At 42.8% G+C, this 13746-nt stretch overlaps 1 protein-coding gene across 1 annotated transcript in view; it reads right to left on the reverse strand.

The window, feature by feature from the left end:
* The window catches only part of ACTR10 (actin related protein 10), a 28445-nt gene extending 14993 nt beyond the window's left edge, over nt 1-13452 (reverse strand). The window contains exons 1-6 of the mRNA XM_073609431.1: nt 13309-13452; nt 11687-11759; nt 9737-9819; nt 7292-7400; nt 5245-5352; nt 3495-3562 (exon numbers count right to left, since the gene is read on the reverse strand). Coding sequence (XP_073465532.1) covers nt 3495-3562; nt 5245-5352; nt 7292-7400; nt 9737-9819; nt 11687-11759; nt 13309-13385 — 518 coding nt within the window. The 5' untranslated portion in view covers nt 13386-13452. The remainder of the gene's footprint in view (nt 1-3494; nt 3563-5244; nt 5353-7291; nt 7401-9736; nt 9820-11686; nt 11760-13308) is intronic.
* Nucleotides 13453-13746: the final 294 nt, after the last annotated feature.

Below are 13746 nucleotides of genomic sequence, written 5' to 3' on the forward strand. Positions count from 1 at the left end.
GGCTCCATGCACTCCAATGCTCTGGGATGGCGGGTCGGCAACCCGCCGATCGTGATCTGGGCTTGCCGACCCACCATTCCAGAGCATGGGCATGCTCTTCCCTAGTTTGAGGTTGCAGGCCACATCAGAGGGCTCTGTGGTCATGGGTTGGGCACCCCTGTATTATGATCTCTTTACTACCCATGTATCTGCCCTTTAATGAAGAGATTTATAATAACTTATCAGAACGGTTTGACTTATGTGACTGGATATTGTCTGCTCACAAATGTATACAGCATATAGGTGACTTTTCATAAGAAGCAAACTTACTTTCCTATTGCTATCAACATTTTTTGTAAATGTATGACACAGACAAAATCTGCTTGCTTACTATAATAAAGCTATATCATTTGACTTTTACGTCAACACAATAGAGTAGAATAATTTATCAAGTTACAGCAAATAGAGCTGAAAGGAATGAATAAACCCTCCATATTTAACACTGTAAAGGGCAACATGAATCAGATGGTGTTTAGTTGTCACTACTTGGTTCCTTTTGACCACTTCATCATAACCTCTCTGATTTTACAGTCTTGTTGCTCTCCAAGCACTATTCATAATAGTTCTGATTTTCATTATTCACACTGAACTAACAGCAGCTATATGAAAGCTGGAAAAGTTCTATGACATGAGGCAGTATCTGTGCTATATACCAGCAGTTCTGGATGCACTGTTGGCCACTGAAGAGCAATAAACTGATTTAGAGTTTCACCTAGCATCTATTAGAGGTGCGCATCTTCACTTGCCTAACGATTCGATTACGATTATCAGGTCAACTATTCGATTCCGCGATGCATCAAGATTACTGCGTGCGGTTTTCATAAAAAAAAAAAATTCAAGTAGTCAGGAGAACTCCATTTTTTTTTTTTTAATCTGTTCTTTAAAAAAAAAAAAAACACAACAGACATGGTACAGGAGATGGCCAGAGACTGCAGACATGGTACAGGAGATGGTCAGAGACTGCAGACATGGTACAGGAGATGGTCAGAGACTGCAGACATGGTACAGGAGATGGTCAGAGACTGCAGACATGGTACAGGAGATGGCCAGAGACTGCAGACATGGTACAGGAGATGGCCAGAGACTGCAGACATGGTACAGGAGATGGCCAGAGACTGCAGACATGATACAGGAGATGGCCAGAGACTGCAGACATGATACAGGAGATGGCCAGAGACTGCAGACATGATACAGGAGATGGCCAGAGACTGCAGACATGATACAGGAGATGGCCAGAGACTGCAGACATGATACAGGAGATGGTCAGAGACTGCAGACATGATACAGGAGATGGTCAGAGACTGCAGACATGATACAGGAGATGGCCAGAGACTGCAGACATAGTACAGGAGATGGTCAGAGACTGCAGACATGCTACAGGAGATGGTCAGAGACTGCAGACATGATACAGGAGATGGTCAGAGACTGCAGACATGATACAGGAGATGGTCAGAGACTGCAGACATGATACAGGAGATGGTCAGAGACTGCAGACATGATACAGGAGATGGTCAGAGACTGCAGACATAGTACAGGAGATGGTCAGAGACTGCAGACATGCTACTGGAGATGGTCAGAGACTGCAGACATGGTACAGGAGATGGTCAGAGACTGCAGACATAATACAAGAGATGGTTAGAGACTGCAGACATAATACAGGAGATGGTCAGAGACTGCAGACATAATACAGGAGATGGTCAGAGACTGCAGACATGGTACAGGAGATGGTCAGAGACTGCAGACATGATGCACCAAGTAGCCAGCATTGGGTTCTAATGCGCTGCTGCTGCCATGGAGACAGAGACCAGCGCTGTCAATAGTGGTGCCAGGACAGCAACCCTGGTTGTTCGCCCACTGGTCCACTGTCGGAGGATTCCCCCATCCACCTGGAATGTGTAAGTGGGGGAATTGGATCATTTTTTTATTCTTTTCAGTGTAATGACCAAACGAAAAAAAAAAAATGATCAATATATGGGCTGCATAACTGGCTTAGTGCTAACTGGATCTTGGAAGAACAGAGTGGGGAGGGATACAGATAGGGAGAGAAAGGGACAGTTCAGTAATCAAAGTGTAATGAAACATGCAGCGCTCACTCAATCAGGGACCAGGCTGGAAGTTCACACAGCTTGGAATGTGGAGCTGCTGACTGTTCTTCACATCTCCCGCGCACATCCCCTCTCCTCTCTCTCTCTCCTTCACAGCTGTATGGGCATAGGAGAGTGGGTGGGCTGGGCAGACACAGGGGGGAGAGAGGAGGAGGAGGGGCAGCTGTATGCAACGTATCGTAATCTCCGTAAGGGGGGAGTGAACTTTGCTGGGCTGTGTGAGACGAGTGTCAGAGACACTCCGCTCAGCTGCAGCCACCGGCCCCTAAATGTACACACTGATTCTCCTACGGATGGGAAAATCAGTCTTTTTTCTCCAAATGTCACAGGCATAATGGGAGGCTGAAAACACTGCAATGCCCCCCACAGTGCAAGATCTCCAGGGACTTCGGCAAGCCTGATTGTTCCACTGCTCCCACGAATGTGATGACAGCTACAGTGATCTGTCTCACATCTCCGTTGGGCTCTGCGCCCCGCACATCGGAGAGATGAGAGGGGTGTCCAGTGTCTGAGAAGGGGGGAGAGCCTGGGTGGGGGCAGTAGCTGAGGCTACATCTCCCATTGACGGGGAATGGCGCCAGGCTCAGCCAGCCGATCGGTGGCTTGTCATCACCAGCAGACACTGCTGTGCGGGGGGAGGGGGAGGAGCCAGAATGACGTCATGCATAATCGATTACGGCCGGATACAGCATCGATGCCGAATCGGGTAGGGCAGAATCGTGATGCATCGATGCGGCAATCATTTTCAACACCCCTAGCATCTATCTCTAAATGAGGAATACACCCCCTTTTTTATTTGTCGTGCAAATACTTGGTTTTGGAGAAGACAATGCAAAACCTTGGGGTCACCAATAAGTATGTGGTGCAAGGGCCTGCATGACTGAATACAAAGTGATTGGACAGTTTAGGTATGTTCTTATATTACAGTTCTGGTAAATCTAAAGGTGATTATACAAAGATTGTATGGTCAGATTTTAATGTAAGTTTTGGGGGTGTTTCTAAAGGCAGAGGTGTGATGTAGCATTTATCAGATTAAATGTTCATACCATTCATGTACTGTACACAAATCTATGAATTCCAAAATTCATAGATTTTTGTTCCCCTCACCTCACTGACATAAAATTTTAAAACCACAATGATTACACTTTTAGCGATATTTATGCGGGCTGCATAGCCTGCCCTTTTGTTTGTGTATACACTGCATTATTAGTTCTGTAATGCTCGATCTTACTTGATCATATGGAGCTGTCATATTCTCTCCATTCTGTTTTATATTATATTGTGGGATTCCTTGAACACTAAATAATTTATATAAAAAAAAAAAAAAAAACACAATGACGGAACACATACTTGTGAATGGCTTTTCCACCCAGAGGAAGCGCTCCCCAGCAACTGAGAATTGGAATACCTTCATATACCTTTTACATGTTAAGAAAGTAATAATGATAATAATAATAATAATAATAATAATAATAATAAGATATACAACCCATTTAAAGGATAAGTGCACTTTAAAACAAACTGCATTTATTAATTTCTGTTGCCTATCCCTGGCCTAACCTAATCCATTCTACCCCTCCACAGATGTATACTTATCTGGATCCAACAACCGCAGTTCTGCTGTTTGTTTAGCAGTGCCCAGCAAGACTTTACCACCCTGGCTGTGCCTGTGCATTAGTGCCTCATAAGCTACTATGGGGCTGTGTCCCAAGGCCAGAGATGATCAAAGAAGGTTCCATAGAAGTCTATGGAGCACAAATGTGCTGGAGCAGCCAGAACATTGAAGAATTTGCACAGGGGAACCGCGGCTGTCAACTCAAGATAAGTATGCATCTTTAGAGGGGGAGAGGGAAAAAAAAAAAAAAAAGGCAAATGGACATTATTTTAACCACTTGCCTACTGGGCACTTGTATCCCCTTCCTGCCCAGGCCAATTTTCAGCACTGTCACAATTTGAACGACAACTGCGCGGTCATGCAGCACTGTACCCACATGAAAGTTTTATTATCTTTTTGAGACAGATAGAGCTTTTTTTTGGTGGAATTTAATCACCACTTGTTTTTTATTTTATTTTTTTGCTAAACAAAAGAAAAAAAAAAAAAAAAAAAAGATAAAAAAAAAAAAAAAAAAAACAAAACACATTTTTCATAGTTTTTTATAGTATTTTGCAAACAGGTAATTTTTCTCCTTCATTGATGGGCACTGATGAGGTGGCACTGATAGGCGACAAGGAGCCACCGATTATCAGTGCAGATGTCCCTTTAACACAAGCCCTTACCGGCTCTCTTCTCCCCTCCTCAAGCGAGAGGAAAGGAATGCCGATAACCGGCTTGTGTTTACTACATGATTAGCTGTCATTGGACACAGCTGATCACGTGGTAAAGAGCTGCTAAGATTGGCTCTTTACCCATGTTCACAGAGCGTGGGCAGCATCATCACAGGAGGACGTCATATGATGTCCTCTCAGCAAAGTAAGCCTGCAATGTAGCGGTCTTTTGGCTATAGCGCAGGTGGGAAATGGTTATCCTTTACTATGTATGGCAAGCCACATTTTTTTTTTTTAGCTTTGGGTAAAAGAGGGGAAATCTGGAACCCCTGTTAGGTTTTTATGCCATCTTGGGTACCATTAGAGAGATTTTCCATCACTTCCTGTCCTGTTGACAATCTTTTATCAAACAGGATGTGGGGGAAATGCTCTGACAATATTATTTTTAGGGGAAGAATCCCTGTTCCACATTTGTCTGTGTCCCCTGAGTGGTTTGACATATATACTTTAAGACCCACTGTACCATCTCTAATTTCCAATGGAAGTAGACAGAAGAAGTTGATCCTGAACACCAGACAAAACTTTATTTGCAAATTCTGGCTGAAATTGAAAAGGTTTAAACCAGATTTTGCTGCTGTCCGCAATTTGATTTCCCATCACTTCCTGTCTCAATGACACAATAGGAAGCGGAGAGAATTTTCACTGTTTTGAGTGTTTATATAAAAAATAGCCAGAGTTGCCTATAGACTACAAGCACTCTATATTCATATTACTGTGTATATATAAACTGAAGGAACAAACTAGAAACTAATGATAATATAACGGAAAAGGATACAGGTAGGACAAGGCTTTCTGCATATCCACAATCCAGCACCATGGCAGAGTTGATGCCAAGTGTCAAAAGAGACATCAGGTGACCCGGAGCAAATAGGACAGAGGGAACCTGTGAAAACAAAAACATAGAACCGGTTTACCTGACCTACCCTACAATCCGCTACAATGTGAATGCTTGGCCCCCCATTACAGCACATGGTACACAGAATCCTGCTATAAACAGAACTGGGGTGCCGCAGAGCAGATAAACATCTACTGTTTAACTGGTTTTCCTCTAGGAGCTTCAGCTTCTTTTTTTAATTAAAAAAGATACAGCTAGTTGACTTTTTAAGCCATATTGGCTCTGTGTATATCTGTGTGGCTAGGGTAGGAACAATATGCTGTGAGCTTCTCTAAGATAGGAACTAATGAGAACTACGTACCACGTACTCTGCTGCTGCATAAATGTAAGCATTAAAGGAATAACAATCAATAACCACCTTTTTGTTTTACAGACTGAAAACGTACAGGGCTGGGCTGTCCTCTCCTGCATATTCTCACTGGCTAGTAGTGATCCACCATTTTGCAGGAGGGAGCAGGACACCATCCACACCGAAGGAGTCCTGTAAAGTATTTGTGGGAACTGCTTGGTGGCTACACTGTAATGCCGAATCTTGTTCAGTGCTTTTATGATACCAAGAGGTTTGCTCTAAAGTGGTTGTAAATCTAAAACATGAAATATGAACAAAGCACATCCCTCTATAGTGTGCACTTGTCTCAATTAAGAGTGCTAGGTATCATTTCTGTCTGCTGCTTTGTTCCTCTACTATTAGCATGAATCACTTCTGACAAGTATTCCTGACACCAAAATGGTGACAGGGGAAGGACCTCCAGCTAATTGACAGCCTCATCTCTGTTCCTGTAAGCTGTGTGGAGGGGGGGGGGGGTCCCTTCCCTCCAATAAGCTCTCCTCACTTAGCTCCGCAGAGTGTAACTTCAGCCCTTCACCCTCTTTTTCTGAACTCTCAGACAAGCTTTATAATTCAGCACTTTGAACAGATGTAGAGAAGAGAAGTAGATAAACAGGGACAACTTATGTAGGGTGATTTGTTTAATCTCTGTATCACCTGAGGACAGTCACTTCACTGGGTAAATGTAAGTGTTTAAAACGACTTTAAGCCTTGAAACATACATGAAAGACAACTTAAAGCAAATATAAAATTACGAGCAGACAGGTTTTGAGACATGCCATGTTTTTTCTGCAATTAAATGTACCTGCCTGTTCTTAGCCTATATTAGAATGTGCACATGGGCAGCTCAGTGTATATTCTCGGAACACCTTGACGCTGGAATGACTAAACTTCCATGAGCATGTGCAGCAGTTAAGTAATTCTGGCTAGTCCAGGCAAATGAAGATCCCGAACCCAGCAGTAGACATGGTGAAGGTACTGGTGGCTAGTGAGGGAGCGAGTGGAGAGGAGTTAAATTACGTTTTAAGGCTTCCGTTTTTTCGATGGAAAATCTTTAGATTTTGTTAAAATTGATATCATGCACATTACATAAAAAGCCAATGTGTGACCTTCACCAAAAAATAAACATCCCTTTTCAATCTACAATCAACCAAATAAACCTCTTGTGGAACTGCCAACATTTTTTTTTTTTTACAATAGTGCAAACAAAGACTTCAGTGCTGCTACCAATATAGTCCACCATCAGCAGAGCTCACAGATGCCTGATCCACAGTCGCCCATCTGAGAGTAATAGTCTATAAAGATGATCCACACAGCCGCTATTGCTCTAAAATCTTGCTTTTTATTCAGGAAACCAGTGTACAGTATGCAAATGCAATCAGTTGACGCGTTTCAGCCTACACGGCTTTCATCATATTCAACAATTATGATTAAAGCTGTGTAGGCCGAAACTCAACAACTGACTGCCCCTGCATACTGTACACTATGGTTTCCCAAATAAAAAGCAAGATTTTAGAGCAATAGCGGTTGTGCGGATCATCTTTATGGACAAAAAAAAATGTACACATTTTGTGTCCACTGCATTGCAAAATTCAGTACCTCAAAGTACTTGAAGAGAACCCGGGTGAGAGTTTCTCTAAAATGAGAGGGAGAAAGTACGGATTCTATGATCACAACGCGACGGTCCCGGGGATTCACCAGAAGATGCCTGCAAAGTAAAACAGAAGGACAAAAGTGCAAATAAAGAGACCAAGTAACAGAAAACACAAAGAACACAATATTTTGGCTACATAGCACACTTATGCCCCGTACACACGGTCGGATTTTCCAAAAGAAAATGTTCGATTGGAGCTTGTTGTCGGAAATTCCGACCGTGTGTAGGCTCCATCGGACATTTTCCATCTGAATTTCCGCCACACAAAATTTGAGATCTGGATCTCCGACAACAAAATCCGTTGTCGTAAATTCTGATCGTGTGTACACAATTCCGAGGCACAAAGTTCTACGCATGCTCGGAATCAAGCAGAAGAGCCGCACTGGCTATTAAACTTTTTCTCGGCTCGTCGTACATGTTGCACGTCACCGCGTTCTTGACGTTCAGAATTTCCAACAAGATTTGTGTGACCGTGTGTATGCAAGACAAGTTTGAGCCAACATCCATCGGAAAAAATCCATGGATTTTGTTGTCGGAATGTCCGATCGTGCGTACGGGGCATTACACTGTTACAGCTGGAAACATTCACCTCTTGCTCAGTCTGATGTTTCCATTACATTGATCTTCATGTATAAAGGGCCTGAAATTTGAGAGTGCTGACTACTGTATCCAACCAGATTCATTTTAATCTTTCAGTTCTTTTGCAAAAAAAAAAAAAAGTGTTTTTAAAAAGGAAATCTACCATGAGAAAATGATGGAAGCTACCACCGCTGACCTACCTCCAAAAATGCTTGCTGTCTGGCTTGCATGCTAACCTTCTGCTTTCAACAAAAGGCATGAATGACAAGCAGGGTACAAAGATTTTCAGCAGTGGCAGCCATTAAATTCTCCAGACTGGTTTTCATTTGGCACTAATTATTCTGTCACATCAGAACACATGCAAAGAAGTTTTGGCGCTCATGCCGCGTAATCGACCTTATGTGCTCAGCACAGTAAAAATAAAAAAATAAAAAAACACAACTAGAATTCTTCTTTAAAGTGGATCTAAAGGTTGAAGGTTTTCTTTACCTTCATGCATTCTATGCATGAAGATAAAAACCCTTTGTGTGCAGCTCCTCCCAGTCCGTCCAATACTTACCTGAGCTCCCTTGTGATCCAGCAATGTGCACAAGAGCATCAGCTCTCCAGGGACTCTACCTCCTCATTGGCTGTGACAGCAGCGGGACCCATGGGCTTCTGCTGCTGTCAATCACAGCCAGACGTCCAATGAAGAGAGAGAGGGGGACGATCTGTGGCTCTGTGTCTGAATGGACACGCAGAGCAGCAGCTCGGTAGCACACCTGCTTAAGTGCCCCCATTGCAAGCTGCTTGCTGCGGGGCACTCAACAGGAGGGAGGGGCCTGAAGCGCCAGCAAAGAAACCCGAGAAGAAGAGGATCTGGGCTGCTCTGTCCAAAACCATTACACAGAGCAAGTAAGTATGACATGTTTGCTTTTTTTTTATTTATTTATTTATTTATTTTTTAATTTTGCCTTTGATATCAATTTAATGATTATTGAATACAGAGCTGCATTAATTTGTGTCTTTTATATCTGTCCAGAGTTCAGGCTTAAGTGCAAGTCTATCTACTACTTCAAACTCCCTGGCAGAATCTGTTGCCATCTTAAAGTGGTTTTAAACCTAAAAATGTAATATATTGCAGCCCACCAATCATTAGATGTGATGGCTGTATTAGTTTCCTTTTTGTAGGCTTTTTTTTCCCCTCGTGATCTGACTAGTAACACACCTCCTGTATTAGAGTGTCCCCACTCTGAATAAAGGAGCACAGGGGGCAAAATTGAACAGCAGCATTGTCAGTCTTGGGGGAGGGGAGTGTTAGATGGACTAGCAGATTTAAAATACACTAACAAATTAAAGTGAAACTTCAGCTTACACTTTATAAAGCAGTTACAGCAAACAGTTTTTTTTCCCCTTTTGGGATAAAGGTTTTACATAAATAAAAACTGATCATTGTATGCATCCCTGTCAGTGGTTTGTCTCATCTCTGTAACCAACACATTCTGCTGGAGAGCTTGCTCTTTTGAAAAACAACAGACATAACTGGCTTGATCACCAGATGGAGATATAAAAAAAAAGAAAGCTTGAAAAGGAAAAACACATGCAGTCATCATATCTAAGAGTTGGTAAGCTGCAATATAATAAAAGTTTGCTTTTGGGTTTAATACTGCTTTAAAACAATAATGAAAATCTAAACCAGACCCAGACCAATGCATTCTGATGTTGCCTTTCTCAGTGATGGTCACATATTCACAGCTGGGTTGTACATACATAACACCAGATGACTCCTATGGCCATAAACATAAAAAACAAAAAAGACAAGAAAGACTTACCTGAAATACAGCATGTGAATAAATTCTATGAGATATGAATAGAGTTCTTCTGTGTTGATATTGTACTGGACAACTTTGATTGGCTGTAATAAATGGGGGAAATTTCAATTTTAGCACACAGCAAACATCTTGTAATAAAAGAGAAGCCCGTAAGCCATCGCTGACTTTTTTTGTTTCGGAAAAACTGACATTTAACATTTCAGCTGCATACATCTCTGAAGGAAGCCTATGGGGTTGATTTACTAAAACTCAAGAGTGCAAAATCTTGTGCAGCTCTGCATAGTAACCAATCAGCTTCCATGTTTTATTGTCAGTGCTTAATTGAACAAGCTGCAGGTAGAAGCTGATTGGCTACTATGCACAGCTGCACCAGATTTATGGCAGTTTTGTTATTTGAAATTCTGGCTTAACCACTTTAGCCCCGAAAGGATTTGCCCCCTTAATGACCAGGCCATTTTTTGTGATACAGCACTGCATTGCTTTAACTGACAATTGGGCGGTCGTGCGACGTTGTACCCAAACAAAATGGATGTCCTTTTTTCCCCACAAATAGAGCTTTCTTTTGTTGGTATTTGATCACCTCCGAAATTTTTATTTTTTGCGCTATAAACAAAAAAAGACCGTCAACTTTGAAAAAAAATATATATATTTTTTTACTTTCTGCTATAATACATATCCAGTATAGAAAATAAATTAAAAAACACATTGGTACTTAAAGCGTTTGTTACCCTAAGGGAAAAAAAAAAAGAGATCCTGTTCCTTTAAAGCATGTTATACAGCACAGTGCTGTGTAATTTGGCCCCTTGTATCACCTGAAATACCTGGGTGATCTGGCCTGGTTCTGCCCTCCCCCCTGTAAAAACTGACCACGGTTTATCATGGCTGCTGAGCCCTGACACCGCTGTCAGTTTATATGCCTCCGTCATCCACAGCTCTCCTGTCCTCTCTCCCCTTTCCCTCCCTCCCTGCCTGCCTGTCTGCTCTGTGTCAAGTGCCCACCCCCTCCTCTCCTGCTGCTGAAATTACTTTTAAAATCTTATATAACCCTGTGTGTTTGTTTATGATAGGTGCTCCTGTCTCTCTGTTTTATGAAAAAAAAACGTGACTGGCTGGCTCTCTCCTCCTCTCGTCCCGACTGATGTCAGGAGGGGAATCTTGGCCCTGCCTGCTGCAGCTGCCAGAAAGGGAGAGAAGAGAGCCGGCTGGTCACGTGAGCACTCTGAAATCAAGTATATCCGGCAATTTTTTTATAAAACACAGAGACAGGAGCACCTATCATTAGCAAACACACAGAATTATATGAAGTTAAATGAGCGGGTTAACAACCACTTTAAATACCACCAAAAGAAATCTCTGTCCCAAAAAAAAAAATTATATATAAAAAATATAAAAATCTGTACAGTGTGCAATTGTCAAAAAAAAAAAAAAAAAAAAAGGAAGCTATATTGTTTACAAGTTGCGCAATCTACATGTATAATAAGTAAAAAAGCGTGAATCAGTTGGGCTTTAAAAGCAGGAGTTCCACCCATTTAAAAAGTGTAGCTGCTGACTTAATAATCAGACACTCACCTGTCCCACGGTCCAGTGATGCGGGCGCACAAGGCCTCGCTCCTCTCCGAGCTGCGAATGGCTGGGCAATCTTCTGGGTCTTGTAACGTGTCCCAGAAGATTGCAGGGAGGGAGGGGGGAGAGGTGAACTTCCTTCCGGTGCCGCGGAGCCCGGGAGGAAGTGGGAGCTGGGTGCCCGTAAAAACAGGGTACCCGCTCCTCCCCCCCAAAAAAAAATCACATGCCAAATGTGGCATGTTGGGGGTCATCTGCACTTAAAGTTCCATTTTTGAGTGGAAATCCACTTTAAGAGAAGTAACTGAGCATCCTATAAAAACAAGCCAACTAGATATCAATAAAAGACATAACAGATTCTGTTTCCAGCTTATCTCCTGTGGCTACCTTTGCAAGGCCAGGTTTTCGAATTTCGCTTCGAATAATGCATCTTGGTCCTGTTTCACCTGCAAATCCACATCTAAAAAAAAGAAATTATAATTAGATGAAATCCTTCATTTATTCACCTAAATTGAACCCAACACATTTTTTCTGCTCAAATATATCTAAACACAAGAACAAAAGTGTAATCTATTGCAGCTCATCAGTGCTTAGATGTGGTGGCTGCACTAGTTTTCTTCCTTTTTTTTTTTTCTCAGGTTAAGTACATGTTGATCTTGCCAGAAATGTAGTATAAGTCCTACATTCACAGTTTTGGCTGCACACAAACTCGTTACAGCTGATTGGCAAGTTTTTATTGGCCCTTTGCATAGCGTGCTGCAAGTTATAACCATATTTAGGATGTAAAATGGTTGCAAGCAGCTTTAATATGATGCAATTAAAAGTGATTAATGGAAGTAAGGCAACCTTCTATTAATAAATCGAATCAACCAGCAAACTCTGATTGACCTTACAGGCTTGCAGACGGAGATAAAAAGCAGCGAGTTAAATCCCAATCTGATAGAAAACTACCCCATTCTCCACACTTAAAGTTTCTTCAACCTGATTGCCAAGCAGCTTTAGAAATTTCACAGAAAATCTAATAAAACAACCAAATTAGTGCACGTATGTCCACATGTTTGACTGTATGAAAATATATTTGTATAAAGTGGCCCCTACAGGAATGCCCAGCTAATAGACCTCATGCACCCCAATGACAGCTTCCATGTCTCCCCAGCTGGCAGATGACTCCATGCACCTTTATGACAGATCCCAAATATCCCAATAGAAGAGGTCGTACAGTATATCCCCCATTGTCAGGCCCTATACACTCTATTAATATATCACCACATACCCTAATGATATATGATATATCCCATGTATCCCCTTCCAACAGGCACCATGCACCCCCCCCCCCCCCAAAAAAAAAAAAAAGATACCATGAATGCCAATGATAGACCCCAGGATCCCCAACAACAGATCCCATGTATCCCCAGCTAACAGGCACCATGCACCCTAATGACAGTTTCCATGTCTTCCCAGCTGGCAGGCTCCATGCACCCCTATGACAGATCCCATGTATCCCCAGTGACAAGCCACAGGTATACCAATGAAAGATTTCATATATTCCCCACTGGCAGGCCCTATACACTCTAATGATATAGTCCATCTACCCCAATGACAGTTTCTATATAAACTTAGCTGGCAGACGCCATGCACCCCAATGACAGATCCCATGTATGCCCAGCTGGAAGACCCCATATTACCAATGACAGATCCCATGCATCCTCAGCTGGCACACTCCATGCACCCCAACAACAAATCTCATGAACCCCAATGACAGATCCCATGTATTCCCAGCCGGCAGACCCCATGCACCCCAATGACAGATCCCGTGCAACCTAATAACAGACCCCATGCACCCCAATGACAGATCCCATGTACCTCCAGCTGGGCAGGCAGACCCCCCATGTACCCTGCACTGACAGGTCCAATACACTGTAATGACAGGCCCCATGTCCCCCAGTATTAGATCTCATGTCTCCCCTGCACCCCAATTCCAATCTCAGCACATGACTCCGGACACTCACTTAGTAAATGCCTCTCCCAGGTCTATGACCACCGCGGTCTTCTCTCCCCCACTCCCCAACCCCTCGTACAGCGGCATCTCCTCCTCTCCGGGCCCGGCCGGCTGCTCATGCGCACTGACTGGGGAGGATCCAGAGATACACAAAGGTCCTTCCAGGAAAACGGGCTGTCCTCCTAAGTGCCTGTCCGGAATTCATTCTCTCTTCTGCATCGAAAAGCGTTCAAATGAAATGTTATTTTATAGAGAGAGATTTCTCAAAGTAACGGGGAGCATTAGAGCGGTGGCTTTGTTACGTTTAGGCAATATTTCTATACAGGCGCTGTATCTGGTCGCCTTCCAGGCCGCAAAGCACACTGGAACTTGTAGTTCATATTTGAATTATCAATTGTGTGTTATGATCTGCTAGTGTTTACAGTGAAAGCCCAGCTCCAGCCAAAAC

Source organism: Aquarana catesbeiana, linkage group LG13 (assembly GCF_042186555.1).
Source record: "Aquarana catesbeiana isolate 2022-GZ linkage group LG13, ASM4218655v1, whole genome shotgun sequence".
Classification (NCBI taxonomy): domain Eukaryota; kingdom Metazoa; phylum Chordata; class Amphibia; order Anura; family Ranidae; genus Aquarana; species Aquarana catesbeiana.